At 36.6% G+C, this 27,620-nt stretch overlaps 1 protein-coding gene across 1 annotated transcript; it reads left to right on the top strand.

The window, feature by feature from the left end:
- Positions 1–1,327: 1,327 nt before the first annotated feature.
- Positions 1,328–26,448, top strand: cusr (Copper-only SOD repeat protein). Its single transcript, XM_015347514.2, has 10 exons — positions 1,328–1,514; positions 5,031–7,107; positions 12,181–12,280; positions 15,026–15,103; positions 17,549–17,653; positions 19,224–19,365; positions 21,934–22,048; positions 22,317–22,441; positions 23,399–23,482; positions 24,305–26,448. The coding sequence occupies exons 1-10, from the start codon at positions 1,463–1,465 to the stop codon at positions 24,397–24,399; spliced, it is 2,973 nt and encodes a 990-aa protein (XP_015203000.2). The 5' UTR covers positions 1,328–1,462; the 3' UTR covers positions 24,400–26,448.
- Positions 26,449–27,620: the final 1,172 nt, after the last annotated feature.

Here is a 27,620-nt window from a genome sequence, read left to right on the forward strand (position 1 = left end):
GTACATATCTGACAATTGAAGAATGGTAAACATTTACAATTTAATTTTTTCATGCAGTATGGGTACAACAGGATTGTGTTTTTCCTACCTGGGATTTGAGATTTTGTTTAAAAATGTAATTAGTTTGAAATGAGAAACTGATACGGTAGGCTGTCAACATTTATTGAAAGGATATGTATATTGTCTTCATGATCAAAATATATTTCCTGATCCAATTTTTATTTAATTTAAACTCATTTTGTCTCTCAATCTTATTAATTTAACACTGGCTATTGGCATTGCCCATGCACATTACAGATTGTCACTGTATTGTCTTATCTGATCGAGTAAAGTGAGACTGTACTGTATAAAATAAATTTAATAAATAATAAATCCCTAAATCAAATATTTTTTATAACAAAAGGCAAAACAAACCACTTTGACACCTTATGTATGATGATATTGTTTGATATCAGATGAAAATCTTAAATTATTTTGTTTAGAAAACCTTATTATATGAAGCCAGAAAGGCAATTCCATTTTTAACCACCTTACAAAACTGCTAAGCTATAACTTGGTACTTGAAATTCTTGGAGTAGAAATCACATTATTGTCGGCACACTGAGGTTATACAGAAATTAAGAAATACTATTCCTTTATTTTTTATTTTGATTAAAATTAGCCTACCTTTGCATGGCAATTTATCTATTAGTATGCTGAACATAACTTTTACATACTTATAACAACTGATGATTTTGTGCAGTGGGTACTTTGAGGAAATGGTTCATGTACAGTACGCCTATTTCTTATTATTTCTGCAATTGCTGAAACTGATTGCAGTAATAGCAGCCTTAAAGAACTATCAAATCAAGCAGTGTCTGCAATCATTAATGACTCCATGATTTAGGAGCCAACAAAAAATGTCAATGGTCCTTTGTGGCTATTATTAGAAAATAAGCAGCACTTCAGTTTTACTTTCTTTTTTTAAATGTAAATAAAGGAAACTCTGAAACAATATACTAAAAAAACGAGTTGCTTTAAATACAGTAATATTGTATAGAGCTTTTTGCTAGACTGGAAGAAGACCTGAAGGTTATTTCTTTTTATCAAACTGTGTGTTATTTAAAATAACCACAAACAGTCTTGAACTGGTATAAAATTATATTGTGGGTATGCCTAATGAACAAAAAGGAGAGGCAGGAGAGGCAATTTCTGTTCCTTTATAATCTCTTAATCCTGTTTATTAAGTGCTGCAGAGAGCGTGCATTGTGGGCAGGGTGAACAGAATCTCATTATCTTCGACAAGGTGTACCTCTTCTGTTTCCCCAGCCTGAGTGCCTGAGAGAGGTAGCCCCTTCCTTGAGCCAATCAGAGCTGGCCTGAGCACAGACTACAAGTGCTCCCAGCTCTCTCCCTTACCTTTACTCAGGAGGCAGCAGGAACGCACTGATTAACCAGCACTGCTAGTCAGTACCAATGAGAGATGTCTGCCATCATGTGCCTTTCTTTGGGTCTGTTGCTGCTTTGCTTGTGGGGTAAGTAACAACAGTATTTCATAAGGCTTTGCTGTCTAGTTATTATGTAGTTTATATTTTCAATGTTGTAAGACTGTCTGAGAAAAGCAGGTAGCACTTGTTGTACGAAATGTTCTATCTGATAATGCGGCTGGCTCTTGATGCCGCACTGAAACAAAGTAAAAAAAAATATTAGCAATTAAATGACATTTCAGTTTCACCTAACCTTGTTAAACTTCTCTTTTACATGTCCAGTGTGAATTTTGTTCTGCTTTTTCTACTTTCTAAGCTACAGTATGTGCAAATGGAGAAAAATAGTTTCCAAACTTACATTTTCTTGTGCTGGATTTACAAAGTTTTTCTAATTATTTTAAACAATAGGGAGCAAAAATATGTGTTTTTTAACTTTGGGAATTTGAAACAAAAACAGGCTGAAGCTTGTTTATAAAAGATAACCATGTTGAACACTATTGGCTAATCACTTAAGTTTGAAAGAAAGTAATCTCTTCCCCTCTAAGAAGCTGATCTTTAAAACAAAATGCTCCAGTTCAAAATAAAAAGAGTTTTAAAGTGGGATTGTGGTGAGATACAACACAGATGTAGGAAAGAGAGAGAGAAAAACAATGTTTTATCTTAACATTTTTCTTTTGAGAGTAGATTGTCCACATAATCAAGAAGTTTTGAAAGTTATTTTGTAAGCAATTAATCTTTAATCTGCAATCATAAAAACTTTAGAGCTACACTCTTGTTGATGAAAGGCCTTTCCCATGGTAAAAACTCCTGTGATTTTTGTAGTATATTTTATAGTAATACATATAAAAAGATCTACAGTACATTCTTTTAGGTTTCTAATTTTTATAACTTTTGTCTCTAAATACACATTCTATAATTTACAATTATTATATTGTCTCTTGTCCTGTGATGGACTGGCATGCCATCCAGGGTATACCCTGCATTGCATACCATTGCTTGCCAGGATAGTTCTGGCTCCCCTGCAACCCTGTTTTGAGTAAAGCTAATAAAGCGGTAAAGGAAATGTTTGTCTCAGCTATGTCTATGTTCTCCTTGGAAGGTAAGACAGTATGTACAGTATGTTTTAAATAAAGCTTAGAAGACTGGAACATAGCGAACATAGTACACTCTCACCCAGGCTTATACAAACCATTGTTAAAAAGAACATGTACAATAGAAAAACAGTTGATTAGATCACTTACACTGTAAGTAATGTGCAGAATTATATTTCGTCATTTAGTTGTAATTGTAATACAGAATAGACTGAATTTTTACACCACCTCTGTCTACCTTTGAAGAACTGAAATTTGAAAGCTTTCTCTTTTCTCTTAACCTAATATTAGTATTCACCTGAAATGACACCTTTTGTTTCCAAAACTGTGAGTCAGCCAAGGTCTTCCAAGATCGAGTCCCTTGTTTTCTATTTTCCCTTTCAAGCTCAAACCGAAAATCCTCCAAACTGAGCTAAAACTGTTGCCAAAATACTGAGAGAAGCTGGAAAAGTCCTATACTGTGAATACTGTGAGGTGGGATGAGCCACAAATGGCATTTCTGAATCAGGATCTGTCATGTGTATTGAGGTAAAACAAGATCAGGAAAAATAATGCTACACCTGTGCAGCTTATCTGTGCTCAGCCTGTGTGGTTTTATTTTCACCAAAAACTGTGTGGTTTTGTGCCTGCTTTGGCTCTTCACTCACTAGACCTAGAACACTTTCGCATGAGTGGATGAAATTTAGCGAAGTAAAGCCCCATGACACACGCTACACTGGCCACACTATTAGGTGCCCCCGGTCAAATAAAAAGAGCCTCCCTGTGACAAAATGTGTCATTCGTTGTAATACACTTCCATCACCTGACCTAGCCAGAGCAATTCCCAGGACTCAGGCATGCTGAAAACCTGCAGAATTGTACAGCTTAATACCAAACAGCTGAAATTCCAAATCCCACAGTTAACTGACCAAATAAAACCGAGACTAAGTAAACAACAATAAAATATTACAGTAGCGATAGGTCTTTTGAGCCATATTTTAACACAATAATAGATTTTAAACACAATTGCAGAGTCTCTAATGGATTTGTGAAATGAGTTCCACAGCAGGGATCCATCTCCCATTGTGTGGAAGAAAGTATGTACAGTATAAGCTGGACAAACCTTAAAATCAACATGTCTTAGGGAACCAATGCAGGAGAGGACAGGGGTTATGTGTTATAGCAACCGGCTATCATTTTAATGTGAGATGGCCATACTGAAGCCTACTTAGTATCTTTAATAGTTACCACACTAAGTAAGGGATTAATGTCATCCTGATTAAATAAAGCTGTGCAACTATTATTCAGTACCATACAGAGAAAGGATGGTAACTGAGAAATGTTACGTAAATGGATCAAAAGTAAAAGTAACTTGGGATTTATTTTCAAAATCGACTTCTGTCAAGGGTTTAATTTCAGTGTTGTCGAAAAACTACATTAAAACCACTTTCTTTTCATATATATTTTTAAGAGCCAAGAAGCTTAACCACAGTTCAACCACAGTTCACAGTGCTTATATTCTGAAATGAATTTGATCCTGCTAAAAGAAGGGGTTGGGCTTGTGTCACAAATATTACTAAACTGTCTGGGAGAACATGCCATGTTCTGTAAGTCTCTGGTTGTAAACTGGACTGATTGTGTTACAAATATTACTAAACTGTCTGGGAGAACATGCCATGTTCTGTAAGTCTCTGGTTGTAAACTGGACTGATTATGCAATTTGCAGTTTATTACTGTTTGCAATAAAGCAGTTAAGGTACAGTAGAACTAAGTATTATTATTATTGTAACGCATATGGCCGAATGGTACTGTGTAAGAGCCGGCTTACCAGAGCAGGTGACGTCACCGCCCTTCCCAGTAATAGCAGGACCACAGTCCCTGGGCTGTGGAGTGGAGAGATCTCTCTTTGGCTGACCGGGCTGGGTCGCTGTTGAGTGACGCAGGAGTCCCGGGTTCGAGCCCCCGATGGCGGGGGACCGACCTAATGCGGCAAGGGCGCCCGCCTGAACCCCAGTTGCATTACATTATTATTATACTGTATAGTATGATGGTAGACAAAACTAGTCTTGTTTCCAGGAGAACAGAGTTATTACAATTCCAACCGCCCACGTTAGCATAACATACCAAGTAAGATACCTGTAATGTGGTATGATTAATTGTTTTAAATAATTGAAATGAGTCCAGCTAGATGATTGTGGACTATACATTGACAGAAACATATAATATCTGTATCCATTTTCAGGTTTTGCAGATACTCTACTGAGAAGTCTCAAAGTTTGTTTCCAAGACTAAAGATTATCACTGTGGTAAAAGTCACAACATTATCAGAAACCACTCCAGCAAAATATAACAGAATTAATGATAAAATTATATTTTCTGAGTGTAGTACAATAGTACAAACAAGTAGTACAAATTTGTTAATCTTCAATGAATCAGTGCATACGTGTTCTCCAGTGCCTGTCCTTACAGCATTTGTTTTTTCTCCTCCTTTCAGGGTCTGCTTTCTGCAAGCAGTTCAGAGCTGATATCAACATGGCAGGGGTGAAGGGATGGGTCAACTTTGATTCCAGCCAGAAAACAGCCTCTGTGAATTTGACAGGGGCCTGCAATCAAGTGAACCTGTCTCTAAATGAATTTCCAGTTATGTATGGCCACTTCATATATCCCTGCCTGCAGACAAACATTGGATCAAGCATCTACAGATTCAGTGTCAATCAGCTGAGCATGTCTGTCAGTGTTCCAGACCTTTTTGAAAATAGATCCAGTCTAGATGACCTATCCCTTTTAGTTGAAGCCTGTAATTCCAGAAAAGCCTGTGCTACAGTAAAACAAAATAAAATTGTAAAAACGTGGCAAGCCAAATTTTATTCCTCTGTGGCTGGAGATCTCTACATCCGTCAAAATGAAGCAGAAAGTGCTGCACAAATTCTCTCTGACCTTGTGTCTCTCCATTCAGGTGCTGCTGTAACTTCTGTCAGCATGTTCATTGCCCAAGCCAATTTTTCTGGTTGTGCCATTCTTCTAAGCCAACCTGACCCATCCACCTTGTCACTGCTTGGTAGGCTAAGGGTGGGCTCCCCTCTACAGCCAATAAAGTCACGACTAGAGATTGCAAATCTCACAACAGTACGTTTTGCACTGATTAATTATGGCACAAATTATGCATGCGCAGAACTCAGTGTGATGGAACAAAAGACAGTCAAGGCCATCATCAACATGAAGGGAGCTAAAGGTTCCTTCAGCTTTACCCAGGCTTCTCCATTCGATGTCACCGAACTTAAAGTGAATCTGACCAACCTAAAAAGCCAGGTGCGGTCGTATCATGTACACGACTTTCCAGTCCCCCAAAGGAAAACATCGGAAGAAAACGTGTGTAGCAATGACAATGTTGGTGGGCACTGGAATCCATTTAACGTGGATGCGAAAAGTCCCACGTATCCCAAAGATCCAGGAGCAACTCATGACCTGTATGAGATTGGAGACCTCAGCGGAAAGCATATGTCCTTAGAAAACATGGACACTTTTGAGGAGAGTTTTACTGACTGGAATCTACCTCTGTTTGGAAGGAATAGCATTATTGGGCGCTCAGTGGTAATCCACCAGCCAGACTCTTCAAGGCTTCTCTGTGGAAACATTGGTTACCCAGGAGAAATGGTGATGGCAAAGTCTGTCTTTAGGGGTCCTGTGGCAGGGACAATTCTGTTCAGTCAGCTGAAGAACAGTCCTTACTCAGATTTAACGGTGTTTCTGGATCTCTTTTATGCGAGCTCAACAATACCTGCAAGCAGTAACCATAACTGGCATGTTCACATGTACCCTATCAGCTCTGAGACAGATTTTGATCCGAATGTATGCATGAGCACAAAGGGCCATTTCAATCCTTTCAACATTAACACTACTGACAGCAGTTATGTCCTGAACTGCAAACCAGACAGTCCTTTTGCTTGTGAAGTGGGAGACTTTTCAGGCAAACACCAGCCGATTGATTTACACTCTGATGCTGGGAATCTGAACAGCAAGCACCTCTTCACTGACACAACATCTGGGATGTCCGGGATCACTTCCATTCTTGGCAGATCCGTGGTGATTCACACAGCTAACAAAACCTCACCTAGACTGGCTTGCGCAAACATAACTGCTGTGCGCTTGCCCTCTGCAAGAACTGGTCTCTGGTTCGGCACCGGGAAAGCTCAAAACCAAGTGCAGTTCTCTCAGAGTTTTCCCCTGGACTTGACTATAATCAATGTGTCGCTGGCAGGTTTAGGAGCAAAAGCTGGGGGATATCATGTCCATATTCTGCCTATCAAAAATGCATCCACAAGCACAGACCCTTGTTCAGACCAGAACATTATGGGTCACTTCAATCCGTTTTCTGTTAAAGTGTCTTTATCCCCGGCACCTGGCTCAGGCACACAAGATCAATATGAAATTGGAGACATTAGTGGAAAGTATGGGCTGCTCAGCAATCTTGATGAGATTAAAAATCAGTACATGGATAATAACATGCCACTGTCAGGGCCAAACAGCATCATGGGACGCTCAGTGGTTATTCATTATCCTAATGGATCCAGGTAAGATAGACTCCCTTCAGTCAACATCTCTGTGTTCCCTCCAACTTTCTCTTAGGTTTATTCATGGTGCTTCAGCAGAGACAGCCATTTTAGCAAAGTCTCTTTAATCTTTTAAGAATAAGGTGTGCAAGCAACTCATTTCTGTGAAAATTTAGTGAACTCTCTGCTCATTTCCAATACAGCAATGTAAAGCAAATGTGCTGTTATCATGTGCAATAGATATTGGCTGCACTGCATAACTGACCAACAACTTTGAACAATACAGAACAGAAAAAGGGGAAGAAAAATTACAATGGAAAATCATGAACACCAGGTGCATCCTAAAACATTTCTAATAAAGGAACATTTTAAGACACATTTAAAGGTGTCCTAGTTTTAATGTTCCTCATTCTGAGAGAAAATTACCATATAAAGGGTATCACTAAGTAAGCATGATTGTCATTTAACAAATAGCTAAAGGAAGAATAAGAAATATTTTAAGATCACCAGCTGTTCATGGGTAAAAATAAAATGAAGGTACTTTATTTACAGGCATTATTCAAGCTACACCTTCTGAATTAATAAAACATAATAGCTGAAATCAAATAGTAAATATTGATGGATTATTATTATTATTATTATTATTATTATTATTATTATTATTATTATTATTATTATTACATTGGGTAGCATGGTTGTACAATGGTTAGCATTGCTGCCTCATAGCGCTGGGGCCCTGAGTGTAATTCCTAGGGCTCTATCTGCATTGGGGTTTATTTGCGCTCCCTGTTTTCGTGTGGATTTCATCTGGGTGCTATAGTTTTCTCCCCCAGTCCAAAGACATACTGTTAGGTTAAATTCCTCCTGGGAAAATTGGCCCTGGTGTTCCCATATAGTACAGTATGTGTGTGTTTTGGACTGTGTATGCCCTGCAATAGATTGGCTTCCTGTCCAGGGTGAATCCTGCCTGCCTGTTAGCTTGCCAGGTTAGGCTTTCCCTTTGATCCTGTATTGCGTAAAGTGGTTAAAAATGACCAGCAAACCCAGTCATCAGAAAACATGTGATAACATTAATTACCTTCGACATGCACTATGTTTGCACTTCATAAGAATGATTCTCTCTTAAAGAAGTTTTGCTGCTCTTCTGATACAGTTAAATTGGCACGTCAGCAGCAGTGTAACCAAGCTATAACCTGATTTTGTCAGATGTAAGAAGCTATGTAGGGCTGGACCTGCTTGAAATGGAGACCTCCAAGTAAAGCCCGGTTCTGCTATAAGTGATATTTGATGACAAGTAGGTGACACTTACGGCGCCATGGTACCTCAGATGGCAAGGGCGTCTAGCTCCTGACCGGAAGGTTCTGGATCCAATCCCAGGTAGGGGCAAGTGATTTCGCTTGCTCTAATTCCTTCCAGATGGCTCCCAGGTCCACTCAGCCTGCTTTCCAAATGAGTACTGGGGGTTAATCCTTCTGGGGGTAATAGGTCAGCCGGAGTGTTATACTGACCACATCACCTCCACTTCCAGTGTTGGATGGTCAAGAAAAATAGTGGCTCTTGTTCCCCATTCCCCCCATGGGCCTTTATGGCCTGAAAAGGGACCTACGTACTGTACCTACTGTACTACCTAGGTGACACTTATCCCTTTGAACCTGGACTTTTGAACCAGTGTTTCAGGTGGATGATCATGGACACTGTGCATTAGAAGGTGTTGTCTTTCAGATTAAATCACAAATGGAGGTCCTGACTTACCTAAAAAAAATCCACTGCATTGTTCATAAGATGGAGGACTAACCCCAGTGTCCTGGCTACATAAATTAATACATAAATCATTAAATTACTTATTTATTCAATTGATGAAGTTGAACTTCTTTTTTTCCACCTGCTCTGCTGTATAGGGGGCTGCTGGAAACAGAATTCCCACCTATATGTACATGTAAAGCACGAAAGCAGTTAAAATCCCATATTAATGCTAAAAATTATTATTACTGGGGAACGGTGGGTGCAGTGGTTAGTATGGAGTCTTGTGAAGCCTGGAGTTTGCACATTCTCCCTGTGTTCACGTGGGTTTCCTCCAGGTGCTCCAGTTTATTTCTGTAGTCCAAAAACATACTGATAGGTTAATTGGCTTCTGGTGTGTGCATTTGTGTCTGCATGTGCTTTGTGATGGACTGGAGTCCCATCCAAGGTGAGTCCTGCCTTGCACCTGTTGCTTCTGTAGGCTCTGGCTCCCCTGCGACCCTGTATAGACTAAAGCAGTTAGAGAATAGGTGGATGGATTATTACTAATGATCACATCATTACAAAACTTTCAATAACCACTTATCCAATGCAGGGTCACAGTGGCCTGGAGCCTATCGTGGGAAGCATTGGGTGCAGTGTAGGAAACACCCTGGACTGGATGCCAAGTCATCACAGGGCACACACAGACACCCCCAACCACACACCAGGGCCAGTTTTCCTAGAAACCAATTAACCAACCAGTATGTCTTTGGACTGTGGGAGATAACTGGAGCACCTGGAGAAATCCCACATTTCCCCACATTTCACAATACAGGGAGAACATACAAACTCCACGCAGATATCGCCCCAGGAATAGAAACAACCAACCCACAGCCGTAGGCAGCAATTCTACCTACTGTGCCACCATTCTGCCTACAATGCAGCCCTTTGTTTCTGAAAGACTGATACTTATAATTTTCATCAGGAAGTTTTAGTTCTATATGTAACCATAGATAGAGGTATTAATTAGTATTTTTACATGTGAAACTATTATGCTAAAGTAGTATTATTATTATTTTATTACACTTTAACTTTTACTCCATAACTCATATCTTGTGTTGCTCAGCTTTTAACTGTAATATGTCCATCACATTACATGTTTATTTGTAGTTATATGCATTTTTTAATACATTGGCTAATTTCATTCATGCACACGATGACCTTGTGTTTCCTTATTCTCTGGGCCACGGATAGAGTTACTAGACTTTCTACCCTGATAGCTCCTTGCTATTTTTTGGAAATATTTTGGATACTTTTTAGCTTGGACTGTATAACAGCACATGGATTCATTAGGTGCAACAGGAAAGAGGAATATTGCTGCACCTTTTAACTCATTCATGTTAGTGACTGTGCCACAGTGCTACTTATGTTACTAATGATTATTTCTCTAAAATATCATTAAGCAAATTGTAGCAGTATCTGCAAAATAGATTAGTATTTTGATGCTGAACCTTAGTGAGACATACATTATGCCAAATGTGTACAAGGGAATGGGTCAGCTTAGCTCATGCAATAAATCATGGTCAGCATGTACAGTAACAAAGGAATCATAAATGTTTCCAAGCATGCTACTACCTTAACCACAGAACCAAAGTGATGAATACAATGGGGATTAAGAAATGGAACTGAAATAATTACAGTATGAAACGTTTACTTGTTTTTCAATAAACTTTTATATTAATTACAATTAAATTATATCAACAATAGGTAGAAATACATACCAGTGTTATGCACTAAATGACAAAGCCAGTGGCATTTTATCACTTCAGAATATTACTAATTTACAAAAGTTAACTTTTTGTCATCACTAACAATTGTCTACAAAATCTTTCTTCACAGTCAAGAATCTTGATATCCTGGGAAAAAGTTTCTATTTAAATTCAATGTTTTTTACAAGACTGCTATTAAATGGTGACAATTATTCTGTGCTTTCCTTCCTGTATTTTTCATTAGTGAATTTTTCCCCGGCACTTAGTGGCTTCCATATCATTTTACTGTAGAAATTCTTTAGCACAATGAGACACAGGGCCTAGTAAAGTTGAACTATGAAATAATTACAGTATTAGATATCAGAAACACTGAACAATCATCTCTTTCTAAGTCTCTTTTTCCTAGTAGGAAACTAGGAAATATATTGGTTTCAAATTGCTACTGAATAAGGCTAAAGTGTGCAGGTGGTGACACATTTGGGTTTCAGTCTGCATTCTGGTGGATGTAGTGAACTGGATATTTTAAAGGCAATGTCTTTCAGGGTTAAGGAAATTAATCAGAAAACGTAAGCAAATAAATACAGAAAATTACATAACTGTTTGTGGCACAGTGGTGCAGTGGTAAGCGTTACTGTCTTGCAGCACTGGAGACCTGGGGTGCTCTCTGTATGGAGTTAATATGTTCTTCCCATGTTTGCATGGGTGCTCTGGTTTCCTCCCACAGTCCACAGACATACAGTACTAGCTGGTTGATTGGCTTCTGGGAATATTGGCCCTGATATGTGTGTGCTGTGCAATGGACTTGTATCCTGTCCAGGGAATATCCCGCCTCGTACCCTTTGATTGCTGGGCTCCCCTGCAACCATACAGTATGAGGCAATTAAAAATGGATGGATGGCTGTATAAAACCTTTTAGCAAAACAGCACAAGTCTGATGTACAACAACTACAATAGTAAATACTAATCTGAATGGAGGTAAATCTGTTTAGTTGTTAGTATGTAAGATACACATTAATAACAGTACAATTAACTAAATTAACATCTGAATAGGTTTGAGGAAGGAGCTGCTGTATTGGCTGCAAAGGAACAAATAAAGGATAATTCTAGGCTAAAAAGTAGAAAGAAAGTTTTCACTGTTGAGTCTTCTTTAGGTATCAGGTGTTCCTTAATTTGTCTCCTATCATGCATGAGGTACGTATTTAAATGAATAACCGTTTTTATAAATGTTAGGCATTTGTGTTCCTCTCTTCCGGTGAGCTACAGTAATGTGGGTTGTGAAGGGAACTCAAACTCCTTACCACTGAAGACTTGGAAACAGTGGTAATTACGGGTAATTAAGCCACTTATAGATTCAATCAAGGTATTAAAAGCTAGAGTGGAATGAAAACCACAATACCATTTGATCTGAAGTGATCATAAATTAGGATCAGGGTCTTAAATCAGAAATGTACATTTATACCTAAACAGTTTTAAGCCAGTTTTTAAGATTGTAATTTACCTTTCAAATATTCAATTACAGTGTTGTTATTTATGTTAATTTTCCATGTGAAGGTGCTCGTGTAATTCCTTGATTTCCCCCCTTTTTAAAAAAAAAAACCTGAAGAATGCAGTGTGCAGACATCCTGCCTGATCAAGCCTCAGATGGACACTGGGTTCGAGCAAAGGCTACGTTTAATAGTTCTGTGAAGGGGACAATATCACTGGTAAGTTTTAAAAGACCTGGAAAAAATAATATCCATTCCGTCTTCAAAGATAGTCCTGTGGCTCATTATAAGGGATGAAACTTGTCAAAAAAGAATTACTGATAAAAAGTGGCTTACAGTATGTCTTTTTAAATGGTCAAATTGGCTTTCTTTTCAACAGGAGTTCTATTGTTTTTGCGCTGGAGTAATCCCATTGTCTCAAGAGGTTCCTGACTTTGACCAAAGAAAGAAACAAAAAGCAATGGCTGCAGGTCAATTTTGGCTAGGGTTACTTGGTTTCTCAAGGCTTGTGAAAGATCAGTCTTGTCTCAGAGATTCTGCATTGCTTCCTCTTTGACTTGAAACTGCACAGGTGGGAGTGGTTTTGAGTACAGTAGAGATCTGAAACACCTGAAGGATTATTGTTTAGAGCTAAAAACCTGTTTAGGATTTGAAGTAGAACCTTGCTGCTTAATGGTTATACTCCTTTCTTAACAGCTGAAGAATGAAAATGCATCTTGAACAAAAGATTGTTTTTAACCATTTAAACCTTGCATGCATCATAAAATTGTATTTTTTCTCTTTTTTCCTGTCACTTCTAAAGACAACACTATACATGTTTCTCCTTGTTAGATGCTAGGAATTGTATTTTAGTCTCACAATACCTATGCCGATATTTTATACAAAATGATGTGAACGTTTTCAGACCCTTGCACAGTTTTCTGTCTCCGTTTTTGAAGCTCACAGTCATAACTTTAAAATTGACATTAATATTTGTTTTTACACACATTCAAAGACAAATAAAAAAGAAGCAAATAGATCATATTAAAAATACAAAAGTCATGACCCAATAAGTACCAAGTAACTATGTAAATGTACAGTAATTTAATTAAGGTACACAACATTACCTTAATGAGCCATACAATTAGTTGAGCGGTCTCTGTGCATGGTAAAAGTGGCTTTAATGAATACAGCATAATAACACCTGCTATTTAGGCTTCTTTAGTCATACAATGAATTTCAAGTAAAGACTTGAGGTTGTGGATACATTTATTGAAAGCACAGATTAAAAGAAACATATTACAATCACTGAATATCCTCATGAGCACAGTCTACTCAATCGTCAAGAAATGAAAGGTGAATCATACCACCCTGACACTACCTATTGTAGATCCCTCCAAATGGGGAAGCTGGGAAAGGAGGAAACTGGCCACAGGACACTGTTTAACTGTTGAAAAAGCAATAGAGTTCAACGGCTGAGATGGGGAAAAATGTACAACACTCAACATTATCCAGAACATTATACAAAACTAGCCTGTAAGGCAGAGTGGCATGAAGGAAGTCATTATTAAAAATAACCCATCTCAAAGCCAGAATGGAGTTTGCAACAATGCACCTGAGTGACACTTTAAAACTGTAGCAAAAGGTGTCTAAGATGAGACCAGATTAGAAACTTTTTGTATAAAAGCCAAGCATAAAATCTGGTGCAAATCCGGCACAACATATTTCCTATACAACATCAACACTGCAAAAAATAAATAGTAGTTGTAGTATCAAGCTATGGGAATGCTTCTTTACAACAGAGTGTGAAAAGCTTGCTAGGAAAAATGGATGAGGCAAATTACAGGGAAAGACTAAAGGAAAACCTGTTTCAGTCTACTAAAGACTTAAAGCTGGAAGGAAAATTCAGAATTATTGTCCAGAAAAAGTAGTTGTCCAAAAATTAGTTGTCCAGAAAAAAGCCCTGACTTGAATCCCATTGAGAATCTATGGAAACCACTGAACACTGCTGTTCATAATCAATCCTCAAGTAACTTAAGAGAGCTTGAGCAAACCCACAAAATCAGAGAAGGGTACAAGGCACTGTATATCTGAAATGACTCCCCAGTGAACCTAAATTTGAAGGTTTAATTTGAAGGTTAAATATAGAGAGTTTTCTCTAAAAAACAAGTTTAAGTTACCAGTTAGGCCATACTGTGTACATTCAAACAAAGAAAAGGAGAGGAAATAGTAAATATCAATAAATTGAAAACTGAAGATATAGCGAATGATATTTCTTTATCAATATATAAAAATCACAACATGTTAGGTAAGTTATGCATCCTGTCCAAAGGACTCTCTAAAACGGTGAATGATGGAAGAAACAATTATTTTGTTAAAGCTGTCACAAAAATATGACACACTTGCCTAGCAAGTGAATTAATGAGCAGAACTGGGAATAATGAACTGTGTCCTGTTGGGATGTGATGTTGTGCTGCTTTTCCAAATGATCCCTGAGTCCTAGCTCACTGTTGCTCCTGGAGTTGGCTGTGGGCTTAAGTCTTATCTGCATGCTCACCAGATGTATCTGTCAGATGAAGGGTTCAATAGTGATGTGTTCAGTTTTAAAAGTGGAATTTGGTTAACTACAGTATAATCTCTCAGTACAAAATGTCTTTAAAGATAGAATATTTATGTAACACGTATCGTTATGGAATGAGAAATTCAGGGCTTTGTGAAGGTTCCTTAGATTTTAATGTAAGTTCAGGTTATGATGTTTATATCAGGATATACAATACTGTTTTTGATTTCCAATAAATTCTGTATTCTGCATTGGAAAGCCCCTACATATACAGTAGAAAGAGGCACAGTATAGGATGGTTTTGTAGAGAAACGTCTCTCTTTAGGATACAGTATTCAAACAGTGTTTCAGAGGCTATGATCAAGTGTGAAGTCTACTTTGTTCATGAAGGAAAACACTTAAAACAATTACTATATGTGCTTTAGACCCAACAGGTATATCCCGATGGCAGCTGCAGTGACACTATCATTAAGGTGGACCTACAAGCATCACAGAACATTAATGTGAGTAAGGATTTTACTGTCTCAGCATGACAAAGACAATTGATATGTCTCAGTGACTATCAATACCCCAGTTGATGGATACCACTGGATACCATGTGATGAGCAATGCAATACCTCTGGAATGCAGTCTTGTTCCAATTAAATGGGAAATGCTGGTTTTACTGTGGGAAAAAAAAAAACAAAAGGAAGAAAAAAATACTTTAGTGTAATATTCACACTGCATCACCAAAAGAATTTCAGTTATGCCAAAGTAAAAAAAATGCCATTGGCACCCAAATCCAGCACAGTTTTTTCTTTTAACACAACCCAAACCTCACAGCTATTCCAGCATCTTTCCAGAACTGAAGGAGGAAAAAGAGCCTTACACTTCATAACTACCGGATTACATAGTCACAAATAGCCACAAATCATTCCTTAAGTTGTAAGGCTGATCAGTTAAAAAGTTATTGCTTAATTTTAATTAGAACAGTTGCCAATGAGATGATGGAGGTTTAAATTCTGTCACATCTGCATCAATAAAGACTTACTGTAATTACACCATTAACATAGAGGAGCTCCATTAAAATGTTACATAAGCATTAAAAAATACACAGACTGGAACCTTAAAAGCAATATAATACTGTTAAAGGTTTTTAAAACTACTGTATATATATATTTCCATTCCCTTACAATTCCTTCTCTTTCACTACACATTCCAGCTGATTTCATTATCCTTTTTTTAATTCTATTTTTAACCATTGAAGTGAACCAAAAATTCATTACTCCATTAAAATAAATAGCGTAATTCATTCATGTTATATCCTATTAAGTACCTGTATATTTTACCTGTAATGGCTATTTTATGTGCATGCAAAATCCAAACACAAGTAACTCAATAACTAACTTCAGCAATGAGCACAATATCAGACCGGCTTACTTTAAATATAACTCAAAACAATCTCTGTTTTTCTCTAAAGAAATAGACATATAATCTTGATATATTTTAAAACTGTGAGCATATTTAAGTTGTGTTTCATTTGAAATATCTTGGGATTGATAATAATTCAATAATCATAAAATAATTTTAAAAGTGTTTTTGTATTTGGATATAGGCTGGATTAATGATTTGGTGGCAAACAATTAATCAGGATTCTATCCAGTGGAGGCTCACAAACAGAGTAACATTTGTTCTATGATGTTTTTGTTTCAGTTCAAATTAACAATTTAAAATAATTGTATTCCTGTTCATTTTTATTCCATTTATTATCCAATGTCAGTTTCACTTAGAGTAAACTGAATTATTTTAGCATTAGCAGAAATAATGCCACATAAGTCACTAAGAAACAAGACAAAAGTCCAATGGTACTTTACATGTACAGTATGCAAAACTATACTTGGCAAAAACGTTTTGGTAACTGAATTCAGTGTGATTCAGTTAATAAAAAATTGTGTTTGTCAAAGATAGAACCTGTTCTATACTTATTTCTTGCTGTCAAATAGTCATTGATAAATGTGCTCATATGTTTTCCTCCAAATGATTCCAACAAGGGTATTTTTCTCATGTGTCTTATTGGATTTCCTTTCATATTCTTAGGATTATAATAAACTCTAGCTGAGAGACACACCACACCACAGGTCGCCATAGGATAAAATATGGAGTGGACTTGTTAATGCCATGATTGTGACCCTTAATTGACTTGTTATTCTTGCATAGTACTGTACTAATTGAGCTCTTCAAAAACAAATCAGCTTCTACTTTTCTTAACTATCATAAAACAATAATATTATGCATTATATTCTCACCTTTTTGTCCATTGAAAAAAACACCTTGTAGGGTAAGGTCGATTTTTCTGAATGTTGCCATTCTTTCTACACATTTTAACCTCTCAGATATTACTGTGTAATAATGTGGAGGAACCTGCTGAGGTCATTATTACAGAATGAGATTCTATGTCATTTCCTTCATTTTCAAAACGCCGTGTCTTCTGAGGAAAAAGAAAATATGAGAAGATAAGGAACACCATCTTGAAATTCATTCATTTTGAATGAGCTCCTTGTTGGTTTGATTGAGGATATAAGAGGTGGTGTTTAGGAGTCTTTAATGCTGTGGGGTAAAAATTTCTTTGAACCTAGATGTCAGGGCTTTTATAGACAAGAAGGAAGAAGAGAGAAAAGTGCATTCCCGGTGTGGTTTTGGTCTTCGATTATGTTATTTGCTGTTCTGAGGCAGTGTGTGGTAAAGATGGTCTGGATGGAAAGAAGTTCTGTAACAGTGATGATCTCAGCTGTATCAACCACCTTCTGTAGTTTTTTTATGTTCATGAGCTGAGCAATTGCTGTACCAAACTGTAATGTGATTAATGCAAAAAAGTAATGCTATTTTAAACACCGATTGAAATAAAAAGGAAATAAAAATGGATTTTGCCAGCACTGACAATTTTATTTTATTTTATTTTTTACTGTAAGGTCACTGAAGCTCTTTGGCATATCCATGTCAACTACATACAAGAGAAGGATGACAGATGTTCTGGTACAGGAGGCCACTTCAACCCTTTCAAAATAGACACTGGGGTGAGACATCTCTAAATTCCACTTACAAAGGAATCAATGTTACCAGGTGGATTATGATTTTAAGAGCTTATTCTGTGAATTGCACCTGCTACTTGTTGGGATAGACTTTGGCTCCCTGAGACCATAGAAGAAGCCATTGAAATATGGCGCCATGGGTGGATGAAATGGTATTCAGTTATGTGAGATCCATGTGCTAGACCATAGTTTGGGAATCCTTGTCCTCTAAGTTTTCTTCTTCATTAATTATTTAAGAAATTAAAGCTTTTTATTTGAACTTTTTTTTATAAGACCTTTTAATGCAAGTTCTAAAGTTAATAGAAGTGAAAATAATGGTATGAAATGAAGAGCGGATTACCACAAATGCTGCATATCAGAACAACTGAGCTGCTGTTATTTAGGTGTGAGAAATTTCAGTAACTGAGCCCACTAAGAACTAAGAATGCTTATGTACAGCAGGTAATATTTCTGAGAGAAAGAACTGAGGATAGAACAATTTAAATATTTCTAATTAAGAAAATAGTTCAATTAAAGGCCCCAAAGCATTTGTGATGAACCCAGTTGTGAGCAGTACCAGACAACACTAGGAACGTGATCAGTCTATTGAAACACCTGGGTACAGGAGCTCATGGAAAGACTCAAAATCTCAAATAGCCAATACTCCAAGAGGAATCACTGCTGCGTGACAACATGACGTTAATGCTTCCTGTACCACAGGGAAACCTAGCTGCAGTCACGGGTACACTGTCTGAAGGTTTTAACTTCAGTTCATGCCTTACCAACCCACTAGAACATTTCTCATTTCTGGCTCAATTAGAGCAGTTTTACAGCCTTTCCCAGCACAGATGTGCAGATTTGATAAAGAGATCTACCAAACTTTCTGGATGTCAGCCCTCCAGGACTGGAGATGGTTTCCAGCTGTTGTAGCAGCCACTAAGGAATTAATGCAGTCTATAACATTTTAACCCTTGGACCTGGAGACCTACAACCATGCATGTTGTTTTTCATGCTCTTTAGTGACTGAAAACACGGAAGTAGTACAATTACAGTATGGATACTTTTAAGGGCTTTTTGCATTAAAATATTTAAATAACATTGCAATATTCTTGTAAAATGCAAAATTTATTTGGGTTATGGGAATATGGAACAAGCTATCCATTAATGTTTTGAAGCTGATAACCTGGCTTCTTTCAAGAAATATGTATTCCTGCCTTTCTTGTTCTTTTTTCTAAATGTACAGTACAATCAAATACTGTACATATCTATAAATTCTAAGGACATCTTATTTGGATATGTATTTGATTTTCTTATTACGTAACTTTGTTTTCACCTTCTTGTTTAAAGACCATAAGAAATTGAAAGAAACATGCATGATTCAAAGGCTTCTCTTTGAACATATTTGTCTTTGTACAGTATGTATACATATATTGGTGTGTATTCATTTCTTTATTGGTATCATAGTTTTCAAATAATTACATTATTTGAATGTTGATGTTGATATATATTTTTTGCTTTTCAAAGCAAGTTGCATATTAAATAAATCTGTAACTCTTTTTTACTTTTTTACTTCTAGCCTGGTTACAACTTCAGCTGTTCCCCTAATAATGTACTGAACTGTGAAGTTGGGGACCTGACAGCAAAACATGGTCCTGTCAGTCTGCATTTGAGGCAGCTCTTCACTGACACCAACCTTGACCTGACTGGAGATTTCACTGGTAATAACATAAAAATACAGCCTCCTTTAAATTAACCATATTTTGTAAGCCAAAGCTAGCAAGAAAACAAGAAATGCAATTTCAACCCAGTCTAAGGAGGTATTGGTTAACTGGCTTCTAGGAAAACTGGCTCTCATGTGAGTGTGTGCATGTTTGTGTCTGCTCTTCAATAGACTGGCATCTCTACCAGAGTGTATCCTGTTTTGCTGTAGTAGTAAAGACAGTCCCTTAAATCATTTTTTATAAAGTGCTTTGTGACTTATAGATTTGTGGTTTGGATTAATCTTATCCCAAATTAATACTGAAGTCCTTCAATGACATGACACATCTGGTGAATCATGAGCAACATGATATTTAATTTGCAATTGGTGATTGTGCTGATTTAATTTTGCTACCTTTATACGTAGTAGAAATGTTATTTTTCTTTTCCATTACTTACTGTATGTGTGTATATTTTAAAACTGCTGGCTTGTCAATTATTTTGTGTTACATATCCACTCAGTCTGATTTTTGTTTGCACACCTGGTGATACCAGAAAGATGAAACAGGTTCCTGTGACCCTGTCACCTTCCAGCCACGCATCCTGCAATGAGCTGCATGAACTACAAGCTCTGCAGCAACTTAAAGAAAGTTCAGCAAATGCCCACTGACTCACAGGCCACAATACTGCCCCAAAATGAGGTCCACGTGTCCTCAAAAATTCACAAGCTTACCATGCATATGTCAAAATTATTAGTATTATGATGGTCTCCAAGTAACTGCTAGTTCTCAGTCCACCAAGAGGTCTGCTAACTTCTCCTCATTCTGACTCCTCACTTCTAGTGGGGAAACTGAAGACCTGTCTGCATTTGTAAGGTGTTATAAGATGCAGGTGAAACACTACTCAATGAAAGCAGGTTTTTATTTTCTTACCGTAAAAATCAGAAAGCCATCAGAGGACCATGAGCTTCTGAAGGTGGTACCCTTTATTCTTGAATTAGAAGTACACCTAGACCTTTACACATTGCTCATAATAATGCTTTTGTACTGCTCCAGTCTAAGTCATAAGTCATACAGTACTGTATGTGTGAATCTCTGTTTGCTATTGAAGTGTCATTTACAATGCCTCTGATTGTGGATGGCAAGATATTCACCCCCTGTTGGGGGTGAAGCAGGGTGACATAGATTTCCTGGATCTCAAGTTGCTGACAGAGCTCTGCAAAGACCTCTTGTCCCAAAGTTTCTTCTCTGGTCACTGCAGAAACCCTTTTGGAACCTCAAACCAGGCAGATATAGGGCCTCAGCTATATTTGGAGAACCTTGATCTGAGAGTGAAAAAGTACAAAATATTTGGTGAAATAATCCACAGCAATTCAACTGAAGACAAAGACCCCCATATATTCCATTTGTTCTGCATTGATGATGCTGAAGGGAAGAAAAAGAGCATTCACTGGGAACCTCTGCACCTCACAGGTTCTGCAGGTCCGATAGCAATATTTTCTGTCCCAGTGAATTCCAACCAGAAGTAGCTCTGCATTAGTCTCAGCATCCATTGGGTCCTAAGTATCATTTCTGCATAAGTGTCTTGATTCTGTGGTGTGACTCCTAATAATCCCCATCTACAAATTGGCTTCATCACTCTGCTCTCCTCCCCACTGTTAGTTGATGTGTGGTGAGTGTTCTGGCGCACTATAGCTGCCGTTGTATCATGCAGGTGGATGCTGCACATTGGTAGTGGAGAAGAGGTACCAATTACCTGTAAAAATGGTATGAAGTGTAAGCAATTATTAATTATTAAATAAATGTTTGGACGTCTGTTAAGCATGACCCCGACAACGTGCTCTGCTACATCATGTTTGCAAGTCAATGACTGTCAAACTGAAGGCACGTGTCTTCCCGTTAAGTTACGCTAAATGTGCAAACTGTATCACATATCTGATGCTTATAGTATATAATCTCATCATTTTTACTCTTCTATAGCGCTTTTCTGGACAGTCAAAGCACATTGTACAGTAGGTAATGGGGACTTCTCTCCACCACAAATGTGTGGCACCCACCTGAATGATGCCACAAAGACAAAGTTCACCAGTATGCTCGCCATACATCAGCTATCAGTGTGGAGGAGAAAAGAATAATGAAACTAAGTGATAGATGGGGATTATTTCCCTGCCACCATTCGTAAAGACCACAGGGAAATTTGGCCAGGACACTGGTGTAACGTCTCATCCAAAGGACAGCACCTTTTTTACAGTATAGCATCTTCATCCTTAAACTGGGGCATTAGAACCCACACAGACCGCAGGGTGAGCACCCCCTACTGTTCCCACTAATACTGTACCTCTCCCAGCAGCAACCTTAGTTTTCCAGGAGGTCTCCCACCCAGGTACAGGCCAGTTTCACACTGCTTAGCTTCACTGGGCTACAAGTTGTGACTTGCAGGGTGATATACAGTAGCTGCGAACTAGATATTGCAACTTTCTAAATATTCTAAATATAGTTTGGAAAGAAAATGCCTTTAAATTTCTTTTATTGTCTTAACTGTAACTAAATGGTGAAGGACATGTGGTCTAAATGTAGGTTGTGTTACAGTTGTGTACAGGTCAATAAGCCTCAGCACCACAAGTGGTATCTTATCTTGTGCAAACATCATACCAGACTCTCCTTCAGAGCAAGTGATATTTCCGAAGCTCGACTCCTTCAGCAGGTGAGCATGAAGTCCACGTGAAAAAAATGCTTTACAGAAACAGTATTGTTTGTTTTGAATTTTCATTAAATCAGTCTCTTTCACAGAATATCTCAGTGTGTTAGCATACAGCATTCTTATTTTAAAAATATATTTAAAATGTATTTCTTACAGCACATCACGTACATGATAAATCATAACTCTATGTATGAAACAGCTTGTACATCAGTTAAAGACTAAAAGAATGAACAGGTTACTGGATGGAAATAAAATTCTCCATCTTGTCTAGGTTTGAATTCCGCAACAAGGTTGCCAGTGTTCTGGAAGTTGACTTCTGGAGGGTCACTATCTTGCCTGAAGCGTTATCTGTTGTTGACCAGGGAAAATGCCAGAATGTCACTTTCTTCTTATCAGGTAAAACTGACATGAAATATCAATTTTTTATTTACAGCAATGCTGTTTGAATTTAGCATCATGATTCGCGACTAACATTACTTTCTTTTGAAAACAAAGTTTGAGAAGTATGATTAATTTAATGAACAGTACAGGTTTTCTGAAAACACAAATAATAAATGTTCATAGATACACTAGCACTTAAAGATAAATAATTTTCAGCAAAGCTGAGTTGCTCCTAAGTTACGGGTAACTCCTCACTGATTTGTAAGATAAGATTCTGTGTTTTCAATACGTTCTTTCTGGATTTCCAGAATGACAGGTTGGGACCTTATTTATGTCTATGTAAAAGGAACAATTCCATCCTTTCAAAAGCCAGCAACTCACAGAAACTTTAAACGGTAACATGATAGTTCACCTAAGCAGGTTTATAAAACTCATAGTCTGACAATACAATGAAAATGATGTAGTAGTTTTTCTCTCTAGCAAAGGTGTCACTTATTCTTTGAACTCTTTTTAGTTCTGGATTGCTTTGAAAAACCCAAAACATGCTCATGTACAATGTTAATTAAGTACTACTGAATTTTCTGTACTTATCAAGCAGAGTAGATAAGAATTGTGGTAGAGGAATAAAACACTTCTCTATATGGTCTGTCAGACAGTGGGTGCTGCACTTCAGCAGCAGATTAAATGGGTCCACTCATATACAGTATGTAATGTTATTTGGGATTTGAAGGATTATATAAATGATTATATACAGTATATGAGCACTATGTAAAGAAGGAATTATTATTTTTGTTGGTTTTATGAAAATCAATGTGTATCTAAAAGAACAAATCAAAAGTGCACAAATTCCAATAATTTCAAAAGGGATCAACAATATAAAAATGTTGAATTTGGTGAATGATAATGACTGACTAAATTATCACACTCTTAGTGGTATATTGATATTGTATCTAATATTTTGCTGTCTTTCAGGAGATGTAGATGCAACAAAACTTAAAACAATTCAATACAACGATAAGATGGGAAAGTTTCAGCAATCCAAACTCTGCTTGCAAAGTAAGAATTCCTCTTGTTGTTGCCTCAGAATATGGAACTCTTTCTTTTGTGTAAATCTACACACACACATATATATATACACACACACATATATAGGTAGTGCTCCCTGATTTGAGTGTTTACAGTATTTTATGTCATGTAAAAAACACTACAACTGCTAATTAGAAAACAAAGCTAAGCTGCTTTTCAGCTGCCCAGGTTTGCTTCATCAATCCCACAGGTAACCCTGGTCACTAATCTCAGAGCCTCTCCTACTTGCAGATTTACTGTTGAGGTGTGTACACATGGCTTAACACCATACTTACTTTTTAGTCATTGTTCAGTAAAACATTCAAATATCATACAGTATATAATACATAATATATAAAAATAATATATTCAATATCCTTTTCATCAGATTGAAGATGCAGGTAGTTTTCAATGAACAAGACTATTTTACTTAAAATAATAATGGTTAATAATAAAAAGGTTTTTACAGTATAACCCAGACGGCTAATATTGTTTTTTTCTCAACTGGGATCTGATAAAGATGCAATGACTGTTAAGTGTCAGTAGGTATTAATTTCAACCTACACAATCCTACATTCACACATTAAATTATTAAGCTCAAAGCACTGAAAAATAAAATATTCTTCATTGCTGGAATGGATTACATAAGAAGGAGTGTTTAAAAAGATCAAGTTAGCCATTTTTTTCACAGCAACACAATACATTGCAAATCAGTTACCTATAAATTTTCTCCCGGAACAAAAGTTTCTTTGTTGAAAACCCTGATGTATCATTCACATGATTAACAATGATGTTGCAATTGCTTTTTAACAGGTGGCAATGCCGCTCATCTGCTGGTGCCTGGTGGATATCTCCTGACAGCCGCTATTCTTGTAGTCCAGTCCTCCTTATACCTGGTGCAGCAGTAACCCAAAACTCCATTGAACACTGCGTTCCTCCTGACCTGTCCAGCATTGTGTGATTAATGGTTAAACTCATTTGATTTCCACACAGCACAAAGGCATTATTTTGAATGTCTCATTAAATGAAATCGGGCACCAACCTTGTCAAAAGAGTTTTGAATACTCCGTGTACTATTATGATGGGAAATACACACTGGCAGTCAGAATTATGGGGTCACCTGGATAATTTTGCTGAAATACAGCTGAACCAGGAAGAATCACTGTACATTTTTGATTCATGTAAAAATAAACTAAAACTAAACAAAGTCTCAAAATAAAATTTAACAGAAAAGATGTAGTTTTATGATATTTCATAGCCTCATCATACTTCCTGTCTTCACAGTATTTCAGTTAGACCGTCTAGAAGATCCATTCTTCTCATTGACTATGAATACCAAGAGTGTTTTGTGTTTCATGTACAATACATAACCAAGCCCTTATTATCTAATGATTAGCTAACTCATGACTTACAAAAAATTAAACATACTTTTACATGGTCCAAACACAGAATTAACTGAAGAAATTAAATTAATAACATGTTTCTGATAGTCTTACAATAGTCTTCTAGTTTTAGTCTTCCATTCCAATGAGAAGCAATGTATTGATAGCCAGAATTGATAGAATTTTCTTTTAATTGCAAAACTATTCATCTTATTCTTAAAGGCTGAAAACAGTAAAATGTAGACTTTTACAGGGAGAAGGTGTGAGAGTAGTGTTAAAATGAGATGTGATAAGACTGATCTGAGCAATGAAAAATAAAAATGTCAGGATAATGCATAACTTATGTGCTCATATTTTAGGATTATTTACATTATGAAACAGATGGTATACAAAAATTGTTTACTCAGGTGAAATGTAATTTTTTGGTGATTGCTGTTCTTTATACTGTAGGATTAAAAACTCTAATCTTAAAAGAAGAATATTCCTTGGGAATGTGTTTAGTTAAGAAATTGATTATTTTTCGTGAGCCAACACACACAAGCTCCTGTGTGCAGCTACTGAACCCAAAAAAAACCCAAAACACTGAATTATTTTGTAATTAATTATCTACAATTACAAACATCATGCTATATTAAGCAACACTTGCTATGTTTAGTTTTTGTATCATTAAACTCTGTGAGCTTTTCAGAGCCAGTCTCTAGGGAAACCCCAAATCCAGTGCCTTTTGAAGCAGTTGCCACGGAGATGCATCTTGATCCATGTTCTATCCTGCTCACCTGCCTTCAGGAACAGCAGAATTAAGGACATAAACAGCTTTAATTCAACAAATTGGATCAGGGGGTTGGGGATCATTACCATTCTTTCAAAAGCAAATTATCTTTTTTTTAAGAAAAGGAGTGAGCAGTCATTGCCGTTAAGAATATTTAGAGAGCACTAATGCACATAACTGTGTACCCTGCAGTAACAGGGTTATATCAAACTATATATACAGCATTTTAGCTACTATTGTCAAACTGAACTGTGTTTTACTTATTTTTACCATATTCACGCTTTTTATTCTATTTCTGATCAATATCTTTCAGTGTCTATTACAGGATGGTTTCATCTCTGGAATCTAAGGTTTAGATCTCTAACCTACTTTATATATTATATTGAAAACTCTGCATTTAATACTATATTCAGACAAATTTAAAGAAATATTAAAAATGTATCATGATCTTCTGCTAAAGTATTGTACGTCTATGAATTGCTATACAGTAGATAATTGTGCTAGGAACTATCGTTATTTCTCCTCATCATGATTTTTCAATGTACAGGCACTATATATTGATATGTATTGAGTACATTGATTTATTATGTGAAGATATTATCTGAAAACTTTATTTTCTGAAATCATATCAAGCCAAAATATGTTAAAACAACTGTGTAATATTTTCACAAACAGCCTATAATGAAGTGTTTATTGGGGTGTCATTATTTTGTTCAACTGATTGCAGCATTGTTTTTCACTTGCATTGAGAGAAACATGTAAACCCTGCTGAATTACAATTGCTTGATTAAAATCTCTTCATGGTTTGTGGTGTTTTCGCTTGAGTACTATTAATTTCTATCACTGTTGTTTTCAAAAAGTGCTAAGTGTACCAATTAAGTAAAATAAATAATAACTGCATCTTCTTAATATTGTAAGTACAAGTAATATTAAGATAAAACCTACCAGACAAGCAGGAATAAATAGATTTTAAAGAATTGCACACCATTAACATTAGAAAACATTTTGTGTTTTTAAAGCTGTGCATTTAGAATACTTACAAGAGATCACTGTGAAGGATTTGAATTCCATGAGTTCCCCCTGGTGGGCACAACTCTGTATTACTTCAGGTTGGATGAAGATTCATCTGTCTTAATTTTAACGGAGTAAAATCAATATTTAATTAAATATTAACATTAAATTCAATTAATTTTTAATTAAATATTTAATATATATAAAAACTTCATCCACATGCCATTTCAAAATACCATAAACAACTAATGGCAACACACTTCTGAGCATCTGAGGATTTTTTCTATATAAGATATGATAAGATCACTTTATTTGCCATATGCAATTTCTTGCTCTTCATGAGACACACACAGAGACAGGGGGAGAAGCTGGGGGTCAGAGCACAGGGTCAGCCATTGTACAGCGCCACTGGAGCAGTTGGGATTAAGGGCCTTGCTCAGGGGCCCAACGGAGGAGGATTCCTTTGCCGGCCGCGGAATTTGAACCAGAGGAAGGCTATCCTGTATTGAGTTTTAGAATTTAACGTTGGCAAGTAGGATTTTAATGAAGACCAAGCATGTTATCTTTTGTGGTATATAAATAGCCTAATGGGAAAATTCTAGGCAGTATATAAAGCAGATAAAATAATATTCCTTCATATAGATTGAGCAAATAATTGTAGGGCAATCCCTTTAAATTTTACTGATTACAAATGCCAACAGTCTAATTTTTTTAGCATATTACTATAGCACCGCAGAAATTAAATGGCTTATTAAAAGTTGTTAATTCAATATAAAAATAACCACTAACAATTTTAATGTTAGACTCTTAGACTCACATAGTTTAACATATTGAATAATTTGCTCTGGTTTCTTGGTTGTGTTTCCTAAAATTAATAGCATTATTAAACAGAATCCTTATTGTGATTCAGCAAAAGCTTAGCAGATACAATATGATTAAACAGTGCTCAGTCAAAATGAGCTTAAAA

The sequence above is a fragment of the Lepisosteus oculatus genome, chromosome 4, assembly GCF_040954835.1.
Source record: "Lepisosteus oculatus isolate fLepOcu1 chromosome 4, fLepOcu1.hap2, whole genome shotgun sequence".
Lineage (NCBI taxonomy): Eukaryota > Metazoa > Chordata > Actinopteri > Semionotiformes > Lepisosteidae > Lepisosteus > Lepisosteus oculatus.

Excerpts from the sequence above, each read along its gene's own strand:
- cusr (XM_015347514.2), top strand. The coding sequence starts at position 1,463 with ATGTCTGCCATCATGTGCCTTTCTTTGGGTCTGTTGCTGCTTTGCTTG. Across the intron at positions 12,281-15,025 it reads TGAAGGGGACAATATCACTG|ACCCAACAGGTATATCCCGA; the intron begins GTAAGTTTTAAA and ends TATGTGCTTTAG. Across the intron at positions 22,049-22,316 it reads AAGCTCGACTCCTTCAGCAG|GTTTGAATTCCGCAACAAGG; the intron begins GTGAGCATGAAG and ends CATCTTGTCTAG.